General features: G+C 34.9%; 2 protein-coding genes across 2 annotated transcripts; both read right to left on the bottom strand.

Annotated features, from left to right (window-relative positions):
* Positions 1–10214: 10214 nt before the first annotated feature.
* Positions 10215–12541, bottom strand: LOC113757405. Its single transcript, XM_027300713.1, has 8 exons — positions 12151–12541; positions 11807–12069; positions 11716–11720; positions 11516–11651; positions 11120–11221; positions 10651–11028; positions 10327–10563; positions 10215–10235 (listed from the first exon to the last, which is right to left on the bottom strand). The coding sequence occupies exons 1-8, from the start codon at positions 12539–12541 to the stop codon at positions 10215–10217; spliced, it is 1533 nt and encodes a 510-aa protein (XP_027156514.1).
* A 6106-nt stretch (positions 12542–18647) lies between these two features.
* On the bottom strand, positions 18648–20368 carry LOC113757404. Its single transcript, XM_027300712.1, has 2 exons — positions 19204–20368; positions 18648–19108 (listed from the first exon to the last, which is right to left on the bottom strand). The coding sequence occupies exons 1-2, from the start codon at positions 20366–20368 to the stop codon at positions 18648–18650; spliced, it is 1626 nt and encodes a 541-aa protein (XP_027156513.1).
* Between the last annotated feature and the right edge of the window lie 2257 nt (positions 20369–22625).

Here is a 22625-nt window from a genome sequence, read left to right as displayed (position 1 = left end):
TGGCCAAACCAAAGTCACAATTTTTGTCCTCGGTCTAGTATTGGTTTGGGACCTTTTGGTATTGGATGTCTATATAAATTACAGTTAATTCTGTTTGCTAGTATTCATTTTTGAGCCTTTTATGCAAATTTAGATAGCAATGCAAGTTTTATCTAAGTTTCATGTCATATTTAAGGACTTGCATACGAATGAGTTAGTTTTCAATAGTGTTCAAATTAATTCTATTGCTGAACAGTGATTGCTTCTGCCTTCAATCTCGAGTCAAGTACGCGAGCTTGTTAAGGCTTGTAGACTGGTCAACATCAAGCTCACGCTCGAGTGGTTAAAAATTTTTCTCGTTCAAACTCGAGCAGCACCTTCTTATTTTCGAGTTGAACTCGAGCACAGTGCTACTCAGTTCAACTCAACTCAACTATAGCCTTACAACCGACAAATGGAACGGAAAATTATTCTCTTGAATGGTTAGTGGACGTTCACCCTCTTAGCTCCTTTATCATTTCCTCTTTTCAGTTGAATAATATCTTAGAAATTGATTAATGCAAAATGGGAAAGGAGAATCTAACATGGTCTGTGAATGATGAGCTCCCGTCAAATTGTCAAATTCAATGCAGGCAATGGCTGTTCACCTTTATGTCCAACCTTGTTTGGAAAGGCCATTATTCACCAAAAAGATATTGTTAAATAGAAAGGGAAAACACATATTTTTTTAAATTGAGGGCGGTAGAGCGTGATAATCTCCAAGTCCATAGATAAAATGTAAGAAATTTACATTAAGAAAAGGTTATATATGACATTTTGGCTATATATTAATACTAGCGGACTTCACATATTCCTGGCTTTCACCTGAAAGCACTATAATAAATTGGTGATTATTTCAAGTTCTTTGTATACTTAAAACATCCCGTATATTCAATTAATCCTCTTATGCCAACTATGTATTAAATTATCCTTGTCTATTCTAACAATTGTCTAGGAAAAAATCTAGAAGGAAAAACTATAAGTTGATAAAAATAAATTGCCATGTGAAAAATTGTTTTTGCACATAAACACCCTTTCCATCCCAATATTTCTTAGTTCTCCAATACCAACTTTATATTGGATCTCTTTTACTAATTCTAATACATTTTAAGGAAAAAATTATGGAGAAGGAAATACCAAAATTCATTAATCTGGCAACTAATGTTTTACTTAAACGTCTCTCTCTCTCTATCTCTCTCTCTCTCTCTCTGTCTCTCGATTCTCCTATGGCATTGTTATATTAAATTGCCTTTGTTACTCTAACAATTATTTAAGCCAAAAAAAGGAATTGGAAGAGAAAAAAAATTCTTAAAAAATGGGATTCTAATAAAATTATCGTTTCAAGTAAACATTCTACTTACTTTTTATTGTATTATATTAACCTCATATACATTTAACTTTACTATTTGATTAACTATGTCCAAAAACATTGGAAAAGTAAAACTCAAAATCCACAAGAAGTAGCTACTCTAATAATTATTTTTTCACTTAAAGACGCCTCCCCCTCCCTCTCCCCTTCCCCCTTTCTCCACTTTTGGTCTTCCTGTATTAACCTTATGATAATCAATTAGACAAAAAAAATTAAAAGATAATAAATTGAAATCCATAAAAAGTGGATATTTTAAAATTAATTTTGCATGAGACATCTCTCTCGCACTTTTAATATCCTTCTATATCAAATTTATATTAAATTTACCTCATTATATTCTAACAACTATGCAGGCAAAAAAATCTTGAAGAAAAAGCCAAAAAGTAGAAAAGAATCACTATTTTAACTCTTATTGTTGAACATACAATAAAAGTCCCAACCCCTAAAATGTTTTTAAGTCTTCCCATGAAAATCTTATATTAAAAATTAATTTGGTAAAAAATTCAAGATAGGACAACCCAAAAGGGTAGAGTTAGAATAAAATTACATCTCTTTCCTTAATTGGTTATTTTCAGAACACTTTTATCATATAGGAGTGGTATTGCTACAAAAGACATGGTTTTAGAGGAGGTCAGTAATATTTTTAGAACATTAGGGGTGCTTTAGGTGAAATAGCAGAAACCTAAGCGTGGTGTTTGAAATTATCCCTTCTTCAGTTTACTGAAATTCGTTAGATTTTTCCTCTCTTTTGTTTTCATTTTAAAATCTCTATCGGTTGCAGAGACTACTACCTCGCTACAGTCGATAGATGTTTCCTCTGGCTCTGAACCAATGTTTAAAACTCAGACCGTTAAATGAACCGGTCAAGTGGCTGGGTCACGGTTCAACCTCGGTTTAATGATTTTTATTAAAAAAAATAAAATATAAAATACCTATGTGATGGAATAAGACATCCTACGAAAAAAAGGTTCAAAACTTCCCGAAAAATTCAAAATACCTAGTGTTTTCTTTTGGCAATTGCAAACACCATAAATTCATCTTTAATATTTTTTTTTTTTGGCAATTGTAAACACCATAAATTCATCTTTAATTCCTACCATAAAACACCATAGATTCTAAAATTAAAAGTTATTTATATAACAAATCCAAAAAACTAGAGCCCAAAAAGAACAATTCAAAAGCCTAGGCGATGACGTAGCTTCAAGAAACTTCACCATAAGAAGTCGTTGTCGTCATCATCATCATCATAGATTACTAATCAGGTGCACCCCTAACTCTTGAACAAAGAAAGTAAACCTCAAGACACCATGTTCATCGTTTAAACAAATTCCAGAAATGAAAGCTAAATACAACCCACTTTAAAAACAATGATGCTAAAGAAAGTTTAAATGATAAATGCTAATCTAATCAACACCATTTGAAAATTTAATGCAAATCATTATTTTCTAAATTAACTAAAATCAAACACTTTTTACATAAACCCATTAGGAGTTCTTTCTTTTCATCCCACAAAAGGAAAAAAATACATACAAGGGCAAAAGTTAAGCACTAAAGAGGAAAAAATCGTGAGAATAAAAAAAATAAAAAATTACAAGAAGTTGATATCACTGTTGGTCTATCAGAAGCATAGCAACAAAAATCATATTAGAAACAAAAGAACAAGAAGAAGAAGAACCATTGTAAAGCAAGATGTAAACAAGTTGTCCCGATCTCCAGTTCCAATAAATCATCTCTCGCCATCAATACTCTAATTTCTCCATGGTTGAGATCTTATACTGACATAGATGGCATCAGTGCTATCCAACTCTTATTCAAGTGCCCACAAACTTATAGATTACAACTATTGTTCTCCTTTATTACCCCTTTGACAATATCCAACCACTCCATGGAAGTTACTCGTGGGTCTCTGAACTCATTCCTCTTGGCATTCAAAACTATTAGCAGCCTTTATGTGTTATGGTACAGAAACCAGAGTGCAGAAAATGAAAGAAGAAAGCAAACTTGATTGTAATGATTTCAGTAGATGATCAATGGAACAGTGACGGCTATGGCTTGAAAGAGAGAGAGTCTTTAGATTTTAGGGTTTGACCATTTTACTTTTTCAATTTAATGAAAAAAATTGTTAGAAAATCAGAGAACCGTGGTTCACGATTCAACCCAGTTCATGCGATTTTGACTATTTTGACCAGTTTTGACCGTTTTTTATGACTTTTGAACCTCAAGTATGAATCGGACCAGAGGCATGGCTGATTCGCGGTTTCAAAACACTGCTCTGAACCCTTCATTTTGAGTTCAAAGTTAACCATTACAACTTCAAAGAACATCTATGACCTAGGGTTTTCATGACTATGCCAAATGGATATTGGACTCGATCTGCTGGTAAAAGATCAAGCTACAAGCATAAGAAAGCCTCCGGTGAATTGGTGATTTTGGACGATAGGATTAGTAATTTGCTGAACTCGATTGTCTATTCCATTCTGTCTTTTCTTCCACCAAAAGAAGTTGTGGCAACCAGCATTTCATCAAGATGATGGGGAGTTTCTCTGGACTAAAATTCCCTAGTTTTCATTTTGACGGTTTTGGTGTATTGTAGACGTAGTGAATGCTTCATTAAAAAGATGAAAGTTGTGAAGTTTGTTGACAGGGCTTTGCTTCTCAGTGATGTGCAATCCCTAGATAAGTTCTGTCTGAAATGGGAATTTGGTTGTGATATCTTCAACATGAATAGATGGGTCACCCCTGCAATTTCTAATGTTCGAGTGCTTGATGTCTCTCTTTATCGTCCTGATGTATGGTATAAATTGCGTAGGAGCCTCCATACTTGCGAAACACTGGAACTTCTTGAATTATCCAATCATATTGTCATCAAAGTTCCAAACTTCGTCTGTCTTCCTAGGCTTGTTATCCTGTACCTTAATTCAGTTGAATTTGAATCCAATGATTCTATTCAGAAGCTTATATACCTCGCTGTGCAGTATTAAAATCCTTACCTATCACAAGAGATGTTTGTCATGATGTGGCTATAATTACGATATTATCTCCTGTTCTAGAAAGACTTTAACTACATTTTCATGCGGATTGTGCACATAATCCTGATTTCCACTATAAGCTCGAGATAAATGCTCCTACCCTTGAGTACCTGTATCTGGAAGATTTAGAGATACAGACTTCATAGTTGAAAGCCATACCTCTTTAGTAGAAGCATATGTTGATGTTGTTTTATTCTTCACTCTCCCAAACTGCAATTCAGTTGTTAAACTACTTCAAGCACTTCATCATGTGAAGATTCTGACGGTTTCATTTGATGCCAGTAAGGTGAAGCTACTAGTTCTAATTCTCATTAAGCCTATAAATAGGTAAGATACCATATGGTGCACAAAGAACTTAATTAAGGAAATTGAACAATTGTCTTGTATGCCTTTGTACTTAGTTGCAGATCAGAGCTCAAATCCATGACAAGGTGAATGGTTTTTCTGTAGTTATTAACGAAGCGACTTACCCTTTGTCAACAAAGGTTGAGAGATTAACCTCATTGATGGTACAAGCTGGATGCTGTGGGTTGAAATTTCTACCAGATTTGCTTGAGAGCTCCACTAACTTACATTTTTTTCAAACTTTACAAGGTCAGCTTAAGGCCCTCTTATGTCGAGGGCGAAAGAGAATTATAGAATGTGAAAGAAGTAATTCTGTTAAGACTTTGATTGTATTTTTAGTGGAGAGTGTATTGAAAAGCTGTTTTGTCGTAATTAGCTTTCGGAATGTCGAGAAACACATAGTGGATGCTGGAGGGTTCCTAAGAAGTTTCCAAGTTGCTTGTTGTCAAGTCTCAGAGAAATTTTTATTTGGAATTTTATTGGCCTCAAAGATGAGCTTTCAACAGTAAGGTATCTTCTGAATCATGGAAGAGCCCTCAAAAGAATAAAGCTACATTCTGGTCTACCTCCGGATGACATCAAGGAAAAGTTCCTGTTTCTTCAGAGGATATCAATGTTCCCCAGAAAGTCATCCACATGTGCGATTGAATATGCTTGAGGTGGCTTCAATGATCGTGGCTGTTGAGCTTTTCCCATGGGTGATGTAATTAAGGCAGAATCAAGGTTTAATTTCTTGGTGTTAAATGCATTTGAAGTTGGGTGCACAAATATGTTCTGCTGTGCTGCTTACTCGTTAAAGGATGCAATCTATGCGAATAAAGTAGTTTGCTATCATTGTTTTGGCAATGAGGAATTTTGTTGGTCCTTTATGTTTGAACTTTCTTTACGAACTCTCCTTTTGTGCTCTTCAACAAACATTGTTCATTTGGTGCTGTTTATGACATGATTGTACAAGCTTTGGACTTTGCATGGCAGTCTTGCTCCATTAGAAGCTAGTTGCATAGAGATTGCTTTTTAATTTGTACTTGGCAGAATTATTAGATATCATGTTATTTGCAGTTTCAACGTTTGACAGCATTATTTCATGATTATGTCATTCATTTTACTACTGCCTTATTATCCTCAATTATTTGTCAGGTTGATGTTTTTTATGATGTCCCTGCTGCCTTTGGATTCTTTTGCCGAGAATATTCTCAAACTTTGGTGCGGGATATTCCCTTCCACAAGATGTTGCCATTTCAGCATATTGGATGTGAATGATTTGTTTCCTCTCTTTTCTCTGGTTGCTGCATTGATAGGCTAAATATGTAAATTTAAACTGGATAGTTCTGACAAGTTTTTGCTTCTCCAGCTACTCCAGCTACTCCAGTACTCCTAAACCTTAATGTTTAGTCGTCATAGACGAGATGCCCTTTGATGTGCTGTGACAGATTGAGTTTTCTGAAAGCTTGAGTCAACCCTGGCATTGGAAGGGTCTTTCATTCTTCACCTGACCCTGAGAAGGTTTCCTAAAGGTGCATTTTATTTGCTCTTGGAATGTGCATAACCACCATTACTTTGTTGGAAAGAAACATAAGAGGAAAGAGAATCTAAGTTAAATTTATTCCTTTTTTGCTTTTCTTTTGGAGCTTGGATTAATCCTTTTTACTAGCACGTTCTATTTAAATATCTGTTATCTCAATTTTTACTTTAAGTTTTGTACTTACCCTTTTGAAAATTAGGATACAAAAACTTTGTTATGTCTTCAACCTATGGCTAGTCCTTGTCTAACACCAGTCATGTGACTCTCCAAGAGGGGGAAAAAAGGGCAAAATAAATCTTAAATTCCTATGCACCCGTCCCAAAATAACATTTGCTTCAATATGTGTGTGTGTCTTTTAATTTGGACGAAATAAAATTTGTGAGGGGCACACACTATTGGTAAAAAGATCTAAGGGAGACAAAGTTCGTCAAAATTGGACCATTTCACCTTCCTTATGATTCTTTAAATCCAACCTTTCATCTCATTTATCCATATTATTTTCAAATTTTGATGAATTTTGTATCTTAATTCTTTTTACAAATGATACATGCCTCTTATGCATTTTATTCCTTCCATTTGAGTGATTACATTCAAAATTAGCCTAAATTCGATTATTAAACATCAATTGTACCTAATTGATAAAAAATCAACACTTAAGGGACCAAATGTGTTTTCACTAAACAATGGGAACCAAATTGGTCTATCCTCTTAGAAAAAATTCTGCCATTTAAATTTAAAACTTATTAAGTTACAGAAATATGTAGAGAATATCATAATAAACAAATGATTCAGTTTGGGGGGATAAAAAGTGTATTTTCCTTTGTTGCTGTCAAAATTTTAGAAACCAATTTGGCATACAATTCAAACATAAGGGAGCAAAATTGTATTTCTCCCTATTGTGAAAATTTCATGGATGGGGTATGGAACGTTACACGCTGAGGAGATGTAAATCAAGGGGTAATTTAATGGATTTCGTGGTTCTTTTTTCTTAATAAGGGCAAACCTCATTTAGTAAGACAAAAAGTAACAAGTCATCCTTCTTGCGAGGATTGTTATAGCAATGTTTTCATGAGACAAAACGTGATTTAGTGAGACAAAAAGTAACAGAATGATCAATTTGGACCTTACATCATAAATTACGAACTTTAAATTCTGCAACTCAAATCTTTTTTATCTTTTTCTTTTTCCCTTTTTTTTCTTCAAGCAAATGTTTAATTTCTCCTTTTCGTAGCTTACTGATAATGCTTTATAGGTTATTCCTAATATTTGGATTTTACTAAACAGGGAATATATATATATATATATATATATATATATATATATAGAAACGTAGATTACCTCATGTTTCATCTTACACCGCTTCATGGTAACCGTAATACCAAGAAATTGCACATTTGCCTTGGGGAACACGTTTTGATTTATGCAAAAGAATATGCACGAAAATCCAACGTATACATAATCCCCAAACATGAGATATTTGTGGTTTGCAATCTTTGTCAAAATTAAAGACCAAGTAGACAGGTCAATTTATACAGGATACACAGCCCCTTAACCATTCCCAAGACCAGCAGACTGGTAATTTCTTAACCAAACTTCTTTTCTTTTTCCCTCTTGCGTTTCGAGGGTAAGGTGTTATTTATTCATCCAGGTTTTTTTCTTTGGTAGAGTGATCCAAACTAAAAAGAAATGAAATTGTTTGCTTTCAATTTCCAGGTTATCTCCCCACAGTTCCTGTTAAGCTTCATATGAAATTCAATTTAGTTTCGTCTATTTGTTACGGCACCACCGGAGAACCTTTTTCATCAATTTCCCGTCACTTCCTACAGTTTTATTGAGGGATGAAAACAATGTAACGTTGATTTTGAGCAAAAGTAGATCAAATTACTAACCATTTTCTTAACTATTGTGGTTCACCTAGCGACCACAAAACACTTGACGTAATTTCTCTACACGTAAGTTCCTAGCAAATGATATGTAGATGGACATGAACAGGAATGGTGTACTACCCTTTTGATTAGGTTGTACCACATCATAAATTAATTTGTAAATTTTTGCAATAGTGCAATAATATTTAGCTCTTATTTATAATAAATCCTAAACATGGAAGAAAAATCTAAACGTCTGCCTTTTTCGTGTATGATAAACTAATGTGTTTTTGAACAACGTATAGACTTGAGAACTGAAAAAAAAAAAGGGGGGGGGGAAGGATTCATCTTATGATATGACAAGATACTGAACAAATGAAATTTCCCTACGAAACTTTTAAAGGTTATCATTTGTTGGATGTTGAAAAATGAAATGACAGTAAAGTTGAATTTTACTTATGTTACATCTTATATAATTTATAGTTTCACACTGAGAAGCTGCACGAATTATAGCACTAAAGTTATTTAGCCAAGTAGTAAAAAAAATGTGTAATAGTACACATTGTTGCCCCTTTTCCATGTAAATCTCCCATAGTTCATAAGTACTTTCTAACAGTTTTTCTCCAATTTTTCCTCTCAATCACCTCCCAAACCAGAAATCTTTTGAGAGATATGCACTATAAAACCATCATGCTGAACACTATAAATACATATAGCCATACCTTTCTCTTGAAGCATACCACAAGCTCATATTTACTTACCTTCAAACAAAAAATACACACACTCAAACACACAAAAAGAAATTTTGCTTCATGGAGAACGGCAAAGGAAAGCTTGAATCTGTAGAAGGAGATTCTAGCAATGGAACATGGGCGGGTTCCTACAAGAAAAATGGAAGCCTGTTTCCGAAAAAAAGGGAGCCTGTATCCCATATGGCGGTAGAGAAAATTGTGAAACTTGTTATTTCCGCTTTTCAGAAGAACAAGGACAAGAATAAGGTCAACACTTGTGGTGATTCCAATGCTTGATATGGCTACACATGGTGCAAGGTTACTCTGCCAAAGTTTTCTTATTTAGAAAAGTTGAGAAAATTGAATTTTGCCAAATTTGAATTGACACATCCAATTTTGGCAGAAATTAAGTGAGTCTAGTTTTCTAGTGTAATTTAATTTTGGCATAATCATTGCACTATATATGTTGTTCTATGAAGTTTCTCATTCCCTTGTATCGTGTGATTTTCTTTTTCTCTTTTCAAGTATGTTGAAAGTCATTCCGCACTACAACAAAAAAGGCCTTTAGCAGCATTTAAAGGTGTCAGTATATAATATCTAACCTGACACTTTATCTATCCTGACACGCAGGGCGAGTGTTGTCCCTTCCAATGTGGGGATAGCCTCAAATCTTTAGCAGCATTCAAATGTGTCAGGCAAACCATGCTGCTATATCTTTACCTCTGCCAACAAAATCCTTTTTTTGTGATAATAGAAAGTGTCTGTATAGCGTTAGGACATCAGTAGGGAATCAGTAGGATATCAAATTTATGAAGGCATCTTGAGTTGTCTTAATATATGGCTTTAAGGACACATAGCCATGTGAATCTACAATGTGTTGGACGACATGCCCATTTGTTATTAGTGTTTTTCGAAGCTTAAGCTATGCTGACACTTTTAATTGCCAGGAGAATTTTCTCTGTTTTTTTTTTTTTATATGGAAGCAACCTGCAATTAGTCCTCCCTGCTGTACATTCCATCAACCAGAATCCCAAGGGACTTGTAAATTTATCCCAAAGAGCAGAATGCATATAGCAATGTAAAAGAAGAAGTCGATACTGAAATATAATTCATTGAATTAAAAGTCGATAACAAGTACTAAAATCGCAAACAAGTGCTAAAAGCAAGTACTAAAATTCCAAACAAGTACCAAAAGATTGTCATTTACAATAACTTGAAAGACTTTCTTGTGCACAAACTAAAAGACTCTCATCCCTAACAAGTTGAAAGAAGTAGAAGTAGCTTCCAAATTTTCCATTTTGTTGAGACTCCTCAGTCATAACCATGAAGTCCCCATCATTCTTCAGCTGTTTCCACCTGTGCACAAAAGACCAAGGGGATCATTAGATCATCATAGCTAGAACTAAAATTCCAGAAAATCTGCTATGTATTTAAGTGCATATCTCACCAAATGACAAGGCCAAGCAACTGGTGCACCAAGTGCATCTTGAATTGTTTGCTGCAAATCATACGGTCTAATCAATTGCTCACGTGGACTCATTGCAACTTGTATCTGTATTTCACACCAGTTTGGCCCAAGAGGTTGTCCCCCGACCTCATCCAATGGATTCAGACTCCGTAAATATCCCTTTGCCACGATTTTTGTTGGGTCAAACAAACTTTTTAGTGAAACCATATTCCCTACCTAGCAAACATCCAACAAGTACAAGAATCAAACTCATGCCAAATTCCAGATTACAAATACAAAAGTTTAGAAGTTGTAAATATTTACTCGAATAGGTCGTGTGGCTCGCGATGGAGCATGGCTTGACACATTGTTAGATGATGATGAAGGATGTCTCGGGCTGTCAATTGGAGAGCCCCTTCCGTGTTGAACTAAAACCATTTTCTTCAAGCTGGCTATTTCATCATCTTGTCGCTGAAGCCTTTCCTCCAAACGGACCAATGATGACTGTTGTTGAACACTTATACGGTAGCATGTGTTACGACTAGGAATGTCTTCCCATAAGTCCGTTGGATTCACACCGTCACTAAACAAGCGAACATGACCATGTTTGTCTTGCCCAACCACCTGGGCAAATATATCATCACGACCAACTGGATCTTGCGAATCCGATGGAAGCTGATTTTTCAGCTCAGTCATTTTGTCCTACATAATAAAGGAAAACACTTGTTATTGCAAAAGACTGTCTGAAAACATCCATGGTAGAATTGATAGGCTTGTGTTCTGGGATCCTTACCAAATTCTCAGCAACTATGGTACTTGATGGAGTTCCATCGGCATGGGTATAAAACTTATTGAACATTTCTACTCTAGTAGGAGGTCTTCCCAACTGTTTGGACTATAAGAAATTGAATCGTTTTAATTATAGTTTTAGCATTTAGCATATAATTAAAAAACAAGCTAACATAATGAAACATGTACGAGCAAAAAGATTAGCAACTAAAAAGTTGATGAGGTATCACCAAGTGGTTCCGAAGATGAGCAAATGATTTTTTTCCGTTGTGTGGTTCATCTTCTTCTCCCCTCTAGCTTTCTTGTTCCTCTCACTTAGTTTCTAAATTTCAAAATCAAAAGCAAGATTACAGCATTGAATAAACACAACTTTATGAAGAATGTTGTAGCTGATTTGTACCTTTGCTTCTTCACTTTTCCAATAAGCCCAAAGTTTGATCCATTGCTCTTCCCGTACCCTTATGTTCTTTTGAAACCGAGCTTCAGCATTTGGCATGGCAGGATCAAAATAGTTAGCCTTTAAATTTGCCTTCCAGCTTCTCCATTTTTTTGCCAATAGATCTTAAGGTCCAAGCTTCCAGTCCCATAGGCAAAGCAAACCTTTCCTGAAACGTAGTTAGCAACAAGAAAATCAACACAACTTCACAGTAATTTTTGTACAAAGCATACATAATACAAAAGCTACCATTACCTTTATCACTTCTAACATGTCCATTTTAAGTTTCCTTGGCATCTTAAGCCATGTTTCAACATCTATTGGACAATACATACCATTCCTAGCCAAACTACCCAAGAATTCAGAGAAAGAGGTTTTCTCACTTATTGGGATCCCATTGTCATCGAGTTTAATCTCAATTCGTGGAAGTTCCTTAGGCCGACCCCAAATTTCTTTCATAAATGTAGGGCCTCGGGTTTTCAGATGTACTTCACTTGAATCATTTGTAGTTTCTTTTCCTGTATAAATTAAGAAAAAGGTGCAAGTTATGAACATAACAAAATGCACTTCTGGAATTGGTTCAAAACAGTTAGTAATACCTGCATTGTCCGAGTTGCATGACATGAAGGTGGTGTCACTGGAATGTGGACCTCGAGAGTCCTGATTTGGACTTTGTTCAGTTGCTTCATGCCTTGTTCCAAGTGGAGATTGTTGAATTGGAGAGTTCTGGCAGTGCTCATGCGACTTGGAACCTCCATCAGCTTGTTGAGTGACTTGGTCACCTGATTCATGTATTATTCCCAATGTAGAATTCTGAATTGCAGATTGAGGTGCCCGAGCAGCTTCTCCTTGCACTTGTTCAATTACATTTTCATGGCTTGTTCCAAGTGGAGGCTGCTGCCTTGTTTCATGACATGAGGGAGGTTGCTCAATTGGTTCATCTCTCAATCCATTTGCAGCGCGCTTACATTTTCGACCTCTACGGGCCATACCTGCATAATATTTGAGTGAAGAAAGGGACAAATGTAAATGTTTAAAATTTATTGGAGCAAACACTCTACCTATAGTTTCTTTAACTTACAAATGCTATTATAAAGAAGTACTACTTAAACAATAAACTGGCATGACAAGTAACAAATGGCATTCTTCAAGAATAAACCAGGGGAAGACTATGGAGCTGTCAACAGAATAGAGAAACAAATGGGGAATATACGATTCAGTGCAGCAACTAAGTTGCCGATGATCTGAGATATGTAAATTTTCTTTTTTTTTAATACCAATTTTTCTACAAAACTGAGTAGGTAAACTCTGAATTTAAGGATTTGAGGCACTTAAGTAGTTATAATTGAGGGTTGTTTCAACCTCTGCAGCTTAAGGATTTAAGGATAATGTATTCTACCAACAAATACACACACACACCAAACTTAAAGTCTTGTGAGATATATAAACTAAGATTAAATCATTTCCAACCCAACTCAAAGAGTAAAGCTGGTTAAACTTTTCATTTCTTCCTTCTCGGCCAACTCAACTTTTATTCACCTTTGTTGTTTAATTTCTCTCAAAATTCACTAGCTTTTCAGGTCTCAAGTTTACTAAAATGAATCATGAATGACAGGGTCAAGATGTTATATACCAGATTGCCTTAGAGTTTCCAAATACACCATATCAAACCCAACTCATTGTCACTTCAGCGAGCAAACAAAATTCCAGCAATATACCTCCTAAGTTTCATTAACATTTCATCTTTTATTGGATGAAAACACTAAGCACTCAGTATTTATTCTATCCTTGCTTAATCTGGATCAAACAATATGTACCTTCAACACATAATTCCAGCAAAAGCAACCGTAATTCAGTCCTCAGCTAAATGCAGATTTTCAGTAGCTAAACAGTCAAGTACAAGACTGTTTTCCTCCCCCCCCTAACTTCCTTACTTTCCTCCTCCTAACTCAACATGCAGGGAGTAATTATCCGACTAGTTTTGCAAGTAAATATTCTATAAGATCAGAGATAAACATATTCCATGCAATCCTAGCATAATTCTCCATAGAAAATTCAGATAACAAGCTGTAACTCAAGTAACAACTCTCGGTTATCACAGTTTTCTTTTCCCTTCAACTTTTAATCATTTTAAATTTCAGTTCCAGCCACAAATCACACCCACAGGCTCATAACAGACAAAATAAGTATAAAACCAGCATTTTCCAGCAAACTTTATACCAAAATATCCACTCAACTCCAAGAAATTCCATCGGTTAAGCTGGAAAGTGTTATGACAGTCATGCGATTTCCTACTCAAAACTCCAGCCATTAAAATTAGATTTTTCACCATGAATTTCACATGCAATTCCAGATAATGAATATACCACCACCACCCCCCAAAGCAAACACTCTACCTAGAAATGTGCTTCTCAGAAATGGAGAAGATGCTTGTCAGAGATGGGAATCGAATAGCCTAAAAACTAAATCTACCATGCAATGCAAGAACATGTCTACCATGCAATGCAAAATTAGACACAAAATACTGAAATTACCTCAAACTATGGCTTGAATCCCTAACTTCTCGGTTTCCCCAAGCTTTAAGATCTGAACTCCACCCACCACCCAAGCTTTGAAGCCCTAATTTCTGATTTGTTGCCACCAAGCCAACACAACAGCCGAATTAGGGATTTGCCTGGTGCGAGCTCAACCAAGTTACCCAAATGGGTGCGAGTTCATGGACGGCAATTGACTCAAATTGGTGGTGCGAGCTTGAAACAGAGAGAGAGGACAAAGGCAGAGGACAACAAGAGAGGGAGAAGATGTCTGAAATAAAGGCGGTACTAATGACGCCAAAGTAAATTAGTCAAGCCTCTTGAATTTTTCAATTTGCCGCGCTACTAATAGCAATTTTTGTGTGCTTGGGCAAAATTTCGTTAAAGCTATATAACAACTAAAAATCTTGTTAAAGCTATATACAATATAATATAACAGCTAAAAATTTTGTTAAAGCTATATAACAACTAAAAATGTAACAAATAAAAATTTTGCAAGAGCTATATACAATATAATATAACAATCAAAAATTTTGTTACAACTATATAACAACTAAAAATATAACAAATAAAAATTTTGTTAAAGCTATATATAGTGTAATATAACAACTAAAAATATAAAAATAATTAAAAATTCAAAAGAAGCTAACAAAAAACATTCTTTTAATCAAAATGTTTTCGCTTACTCAATTTATTTTATGCTGCTAGCAATTATGTACGGCTTGTAGTCTAACAAGCCATTGGAAGGATCGAATTAGTTTATGAAACAAGAAAATTAACTTGTGAATACATGAAGTTTCCATTGACAAACATTGGGATTAGAATTGATTGAACATAAACATTGAATATATATATATATATTCAATGTTTTCAATTCCAAAGCAATTGCCATTGAACTTTGTGTTAATTAGAAACTTCCTATCACTTACAAGATCTTACTATTGAACTTTTCAATGATTAACCTTAGGCTTACACTTACAATGCATTGATTGAACATAAACATATATATAATATATAGGGTAAAAAAACAAAAAGGCCCTCTTGGTTAACCTAATACACAAAAAGCTCCCATGGTTTCAAAATATACAACCACGATCCCTCATGCCTTACACTAAATTGTAAAGGTGACGGAGATCCGTTAATCGGAAATGGACGAACATTGACCAAAATGCACTGATATAATTAAGCAAAAAGACAGCTTCATAAAAAATCAGTTTTGTTTCCAATTCTCTAAGGTAGAGAGAATTGAGGGAAGGGTAGAATATGTATATTTGATTAAAAATAGGCATAAAAATTTTTTGTTAGGTTTCCAATAATCGATTTTCCGTTAAGTTTAAGCGATTCCGTCACCTTCTTATAATTTAGTTCAAAACATGAGGTGTCGTATTGTAATATTTTAAACCATAGGGATTTTTTCTTGTATTAGGCTTACCACGGGGGTTTATTTTTTTTTTTTACCCATATATATATATATATATATATATTCATGTTAAAATTCCAAAAGCAATTGCCACTGAACTTTGAGTTAATTAGAAACTTACTATCACTTACAAGATCTTATTATTGAACTTTTCAATGATTAACCTCAGGCTTACACTTACAACGCATTGATTGAACATAAACATATATATATATATATATTCAATGTTTTCAATTCCAAAGCAATTGCCATTGAACTTTGTGTTAATTAGAAGCTTACTATCACTTACAAGATCTTACTATTGAACTTTTCAATGATTAACCTTAGGCTTACACTTACAACGCATTGATTGAACATAAACATATATATATATATTCAATGTTTTCAATTCCAAAGCAATTGCCATTGAACTTTGTGTTAATTAGAAGCTTACTATCACTTACAAGATCTTACTATTGAACTTTTCAATGATTAACCTTATGCTTACACTTACAACGCATTGATTGAACATAAACACATATGTATATATATTGAATGTTTTCAATTCCAAAGCAATTGCCATTGAACTTTGTGTTAATTAGAGCTTACTATCACTTACAAGATCTTAATATTGAACTTTTCAATGATTAACCTTAGGTTTACACTTACAACGCATTGATTGAAGGATAATCTAAAATTGTGACTAAACCGATTAAATTCGATCAAAGATCAGTTGGACTAGAAAGCTCTATCGGAATTAACTTTTTGTATTGTTATTGGTTTAAAAAATAATTTTTTCATGGTATTAAAAAATTATTTAAGAAATTTATAGATTAAAGTTTCAAAATATTTCTATTGATCAAAAATTAGACCTCGGCTTATTGGGAAAAAGAATTGGCCATAATATAATGATTCACAAATGTAATATTACAGCTTACAATTAATGGAATTGCTTATAAAATAATGACCAGTATTTATCCAGCCCATTGGGCTCTTAAAATGAGTAATGGGTTCCTTGGAAAGTTGGATAGTTTTATGTTTGGTCTGAAATGATTTGCACATTCCGTACGTTGCCAATTGTTCTCCCCAAATCATAGCCTCGATTGCCAATTGTTGTCATGCCATTAAAAGAAAAATCATTCCAATACCATTTTTATGAATAAGACTGACGATTACTAACCAAGACTAGAAATCCAAAAACTGGACCATGGGAGTATCAATGAAAGAAAGGCCTTAAAGAGGCAAATTAATACACTAGTTTTAACTAATAACACCAAGTCTTTTATCACATCTGTCAGAAGGCTTAACATGACAAAAAACTAAGAATGTCGGTCATATTAGTAAAATACAAAAAAAAAATGCAAAACCCATCGACAAAAGGAAATAAAGCCTAGGCCTAGCAATTGAAACAGAGAAGAATAGGGCCAGTAAGCTTCAAAGCTATAAAAGATTCTAAATCAAATTATATTGGGACAAATCAACTTCAATCCCAAGTCCATTCTTACGAACCCAACTAATTTCCTCATTTTCATTCTCAACAACAGGATTGCCAACATCACTTTGCAAATATGTCTCAACATCCATAGTTGTGCCCATGTTATATCCAGCTCTTGCAGTGGTAGAGATAACCACTTGCCAATCCTTATCAGTTGGATCTTCCACATAAAAAATCTGTGATGCATGTGAAGCGAGTATAAATGGCTCAACATGAGGCCTCACGTTTGCAAAATTGACTAAAGTAAACCCATCAGCATCTTGTTTAATTCTCGAACCATTTGATATCCAATCACATTCGAATAACACCACCCGACGACCTCCGTAAATTAATTCAATCATTTTTTTCAAGACGCCGAAGTAAACTAGTTCACTCAAAACTGGATTTTGATCCCTTATACTTGCAAAATTGGATGTTGTTGCATTGACTGTAACACCACTATTCTGCGTTTTTCTTTTCTTCTCAACTTCTTTGGTGTGAAACCGAAATCCATTAACAACAAACCTGTCATGTTGGATTCCAACAACATCTGGACCTTTAGCAAGGAACCTCAACTCTCTCAACACCGAAACATTTTGAGGAAGTTCTAACTTGTCAATCTGTAAAAAAAAAAAGAGTAAATAAATAAATAAAAAAAAGATGAAACTATATTTGAAGTCCTACAATTCAAATTGTACTTAATATTCAGAATTTTACTTACATGTTCAGCAAACCAACATGCAAAATTTTCGCTGTGCAAGCGCTCTTTTAGATGCTGTGGAATTTGAGGATGTCATTCTTCTATCAATATACGATGCTGCCTAGAAGTACATGAGTCAAAATTGTAATCATGCATTGAATTCTACAATAAAATTTTAATGCATCAAGTTGTAGTTGAACTTACTCTATGTAAGGTGTGACAGCATCACAATTAAATAAAATATACTGATGTGCTTTACTCAAGATATGAGCATCAAAGACTGTTGGCTTGCCCCTCCCCAAAGGATGTCCTGATTCAGAGAATATATCTAAACCATCTTCAATTTCCTTATGTACTTCTTCATTTCTGCTTGGACGATTGAATTTTGTCTCAACATAGTCCGCAAGATACAATGAGCAAAAGTTAATGCATTCTTCTGCCAAGTACCCTTGAGCAATCGAACCTTCAGGCCTACTTTTATTTCGAACATAAGATTTTAATGTTCCTAAGTACCTAAAGTATCATCATTCCAACCTCTCTAATTAGTTCCACAAATCAAAGAAAGCAAAAAAGGAATAAACATTTAAGGCATAATGAGAATTACAAGCAGTACCTCTCTATAGGATACATCCAACGATAATACACCGGCCCACCTAATTTCACTTCAGTTGCCAAATGAACAACTAAATGCACCATGACATCGAAGAAGGTTGGTGGGAAGCATTTCTCAAGATCGCAGAGTATGACGGCAATTTCACTTTCCAAACGAACCACATCTTGAGGACAAATAACTTTAGAACAAAGCTGCCTGAAGTATCTACTCAATCGAATCAAAGGATAGCGCACTGATTTTGGCAAAGTCTTTTTCAAAGCTATAGGCATCAATTGCTGCATTAGGATATGATTATCATGACTTTTAAGCCCTGAAATTCTTGGTGATTTTACTCGAACGCATCTTGAGACATTAGCTGCATAACCATCTGGAACTTTCACTTTTTTAGCACATTGCAAAACATAGTTTTCTGTTTTTTATCCATTGCAAAGGAAGATGGAGGTAAGTACACCTTTCCAGGTTCTGTCTCAATGGGATGCAGCTCTTTTCTTATTCCCATTTCTCTCAAATCACGGCGGGAATTATAATGGTCCTTTGCTTTATCCTCAATATCCAGCAATGTCCCCCAAATATTTTCACAAACATTCTTCTCAATGTGCATGAAGTCAAGATTGTGTCTTAAGACATTATCTTTCCAATATGGCAAGTCAAAGAAAATACTCCTCTTTTTCCAATTGAAAGGCAGCTTCGGATTACCTTTCACAAGTTTTCCAAATTTAATTTGCAAGTCTCCCAATTCACTCACAATCATATCCCCGGTTTGCAATGGTGGTCGCTTTCCATGTTCTTCGGTGCCATCAAAGAATTGGGCTTGCTTTCTAAATTTATGCTTACTATCTAAGAATCTCCGATGACCATATAGCAATATTTGAAACTATGAGTCAACCGTCGTGCATGAGTGAACTTGTGACAAACAGGACAAGCATATTCACCTTTAGTGCTCCAGCCAGATAACATTGCATATCCAGGGAAATCACTAATGGTCCACAACAGAGCTGCATGCAATTGAAAATTTTCTTTTTGGGATGCATCATAAGTTTGAATGCCAAAATCCCACAATTCGGTCAATTCTTTAACTAGAGGCTGTAGATAAACATCAATATTATTCCCAGGAGAGGATGGTCCGGGTATTAACAAGGACAACATGAAGTACGGTTGCTTCATACACATCCACGGAGGTAAGTTATATGGTATTAAAACTACAGGCCAAGTACTGTGTGTAGAACTCATGTTGTTGAATGGATTAAACCCGTCAGATGCCAACCCCAATCTAACATTTCGACAATCCTTAGCAAATTCTGGATGTAGATGGTCAAAAGTTTGCCAAGCTGGAGAATCAGCTGGATGTCTCATATAACGATCTTTTGTACGTTTTTCCTCATGCCATCTCATTTGAGATGCAATTTTAGAAGACATAAATAGTCTTTGTAATCTAGGTTTTAAGGGAAAATGCCACAACACTTTTTGAGGAATTTTCCTTTTTTCCCCAGTTGGATCATTTTCTGAAGCAACCCACCTAAGCTCGTTACATGTTTCGCATGAAGTTCTTTTTTCAGCACTACCCCAATAAAGAGAACAATCATTAGGACATGCATCGATCTTTTCATAACCCAGCCCCAATGTATTCATCAATTTCTCAGCCTCATAGTAAGAAGACGGCAAATTAGTCATGGCCTCCGGAAATGCTTCTCTCAACAGCTCAACAAGCATATTAAAAATCTTGTTACTCATCTTACCCAGGCATTTTAGGTGAAGCAAACGAATAATGAAAGACAATTTCGAGAAATTTTTGCAACCACTGTACAAATCCTGTTGAGAATCATCAATCAATTTGTAAAATTTTTCAGCCTCTGAAACAGGAATGTCCCCTTCTCTATTCAATTCATTTGTTCCATGTGGTATCCCAAATACATCATGGACCAAGTCTTGCATGTCATTAGTCCCATTTGAAACCCCAATTGATGTATTTTCAGAATTAGATGTGGCTTCATTGTAGTTTGAAAGTTCTCCATGTGCTATCCAATTATTATAACCCTTGATAAATCCTACCACTTTCAAATGATCATATGCTTCCATTTTTGTCACACAAACACCCATGCCGCAATCTTTGCAAGGACACAAAATCTTTCCGTCACAACTTGATCTAGAAAATGCGAAGTTTAGAAACATTTGAAGTCCTGTCTCGTACTTTTCACTTGTTCTTGGAAATTCCATCCATCTTTTATCCATACTTTTAATATAAATAAATGTCCTCCAACGAGCTTCCAATAGCCTACTTTTTAAACTCAGGTCGTGGCTTACAAGTCCCTAATTTCAAGTTCAAGAATTTACAGTCTACTAAATCAAGCAGCCAGCAAATAAAGGAAATCAACAAAATGCAAAATTTCTCAACAATCTATAAAAACAGAATTTGCAAGTAAGCGGATAGAAATTTTATTTACCTAATAACAGAAAAAAACCCTTCGTACCAACTCCTGCGCTCACGTCTTCGCAAAATTCCTAAATTCAATTTGAAATGTCAATGGTTAAACAAACACATGAGCGTGAAAACTGAAGGTGAAATTAAAGAATTTTACTAAATTTCCATCAAAGTATACATACATCTTTGGTGTGTAGTGATTAATTTTATAAGTCATGTCTTTAGAAAGGCATGCAACTGACGGCATAGGTAATTGGAAAAAAGAATGACATAAAAGTCCCCTAGCTTCTAATCATGCCTATGAAGATCCTTATGAACATGTCAAAATACTTTGACCCAACTGCATCAATGTCTCTGTCTTATTAATCTAAAAGTCCCCTTTTTTGGGCTCAAAATTTGCACTATAATAGACTGATCAAGTGCAGAAGACACTTAGTACAAGCGTTATACTATATATTTCAAGCAACTCATGTACTGATTAGACATACAATTTAAAACAGAAAAATGTTGTAAAGATGCAAGTACTACATAGAATTTAACATAGAAAAAAGCAATAGAGATATAAGTGATACCATTGGGTGAAATATGCACTTAGCCGGAGGACCACCTTTATGGCAAAAGCCAAAAGGCAGCAAAGGTTACCTTTGTTATGCAAATTTTGTGCCTCACATTGGCGGTCCATTATCTGCATCTTAATTGTCTTTGGGGTTACATAGTCACGGTTTCCCAATTCTGTCACCAGAATAATTTCCTGCTAGGCATATATAGACCATGGTCCTTGTTTCATTTATTTATATCGAACTTGTTGCTGAGTGTTCATGATTACGATAAGCAATGCAATTTGGTTGAAGCTCTCTATTCACAGTTTTGCTTAACCGTCCCCATCCCCAAACAGAACTAGCTGCCTAAACAAACTTCAATTACAGCTAGGTTTCATAGAAAAAAATGAAAAACAGGGGGGAATTGACATTTTAACGAACAGGTTTTGGGCAACATACTAATCACCCATGGACACTTTATTAGCTAGCCTATGTACAATTATGGCATGACAATAGAAAAAATGTAACATGGACATAAAGATCGATCTCCTCAAAAAATACGCAATCCAATTGAACAAATTTCCTCAAGTTTTCATCTCCATTGCAGCAAAAGAAAAAGCATCCAACACTGAGTTGCTATTAATGCTACAATTAGATAGATATCATATTTAAATCTTTCAATAATCTTAAATGAGGACAATATAACTCAACTAGCGACAGCTTAGGCCAAGAATCTTTACTTCTCAGAAAAAAATTTCCAAGTTGCAGGACAATACAATTTCCTCCTTTTAATTCTGATTACCTTAATTTCCAAGTTGCAGGTAATTTCTTGACAACGAAATCAAACATAAGAGCTTCATTGTGTTTACCACTTCGATTTTGGAACAACATTTGCGCGCCTGAAGTATCTTCCAGCTTTCCCAATGTACAGCTCCGATCTTCTAATTTTACTCCCTGCCTGCCCTTCCAGATGTCTTAGCCGAAGGATTTAAAGTTGAGGTTAGAAAAGATGAAGATGGTTGTTTGCAGAGATAGCTTGACCAACATTCTGGATTGGCTGAGATAGATTGTATGCGGAGAGGTGAGAGAGATGAGAAGAAGAAAATTTTCACCAAGTCCTTTTGCCGGCAAAATGAAACTTCAGAGTACTTTACCAAGTGTCTGGAGCCAAATTAAAACGATGTCGTTTTCTGTCTTTTTTTTTTTCTCACATTTTCCCAAGTGTCATGATAGGTAGCCTAAAGGCACATTATTATTTTATATCATGATAAAATAAAAAAATTATAGTACATATTATTGAGTTGGTTAATAAGTGTCATGATTCGTTTGGTATAACGACACAAACTAACAAGTGTCCTTATAGACATGTCAGGAAAGGCCATTTTTGTTGTAGTGC

This window comes from Coffea eugenioides, unplaced genomic scaffold (genome assembly GCF_003713205.1).
Source record: "Coffea eugenioides isolate CCC68of unplaced genomic scaffold, Ceug_1.0 ScVebR1_3051;HRSCAF=4190, whole genome shotgun sequence".
Lineage (NCBI taxonomy): Eukaryota > Viridiplantae > Streptophyta > Magnoliopsida > Gentianales > Rubiaceae > Coffea > Coffea eugenioides.
This window is presented reverse-complemented; position numbering and strand designations above follow the sequence as displayed.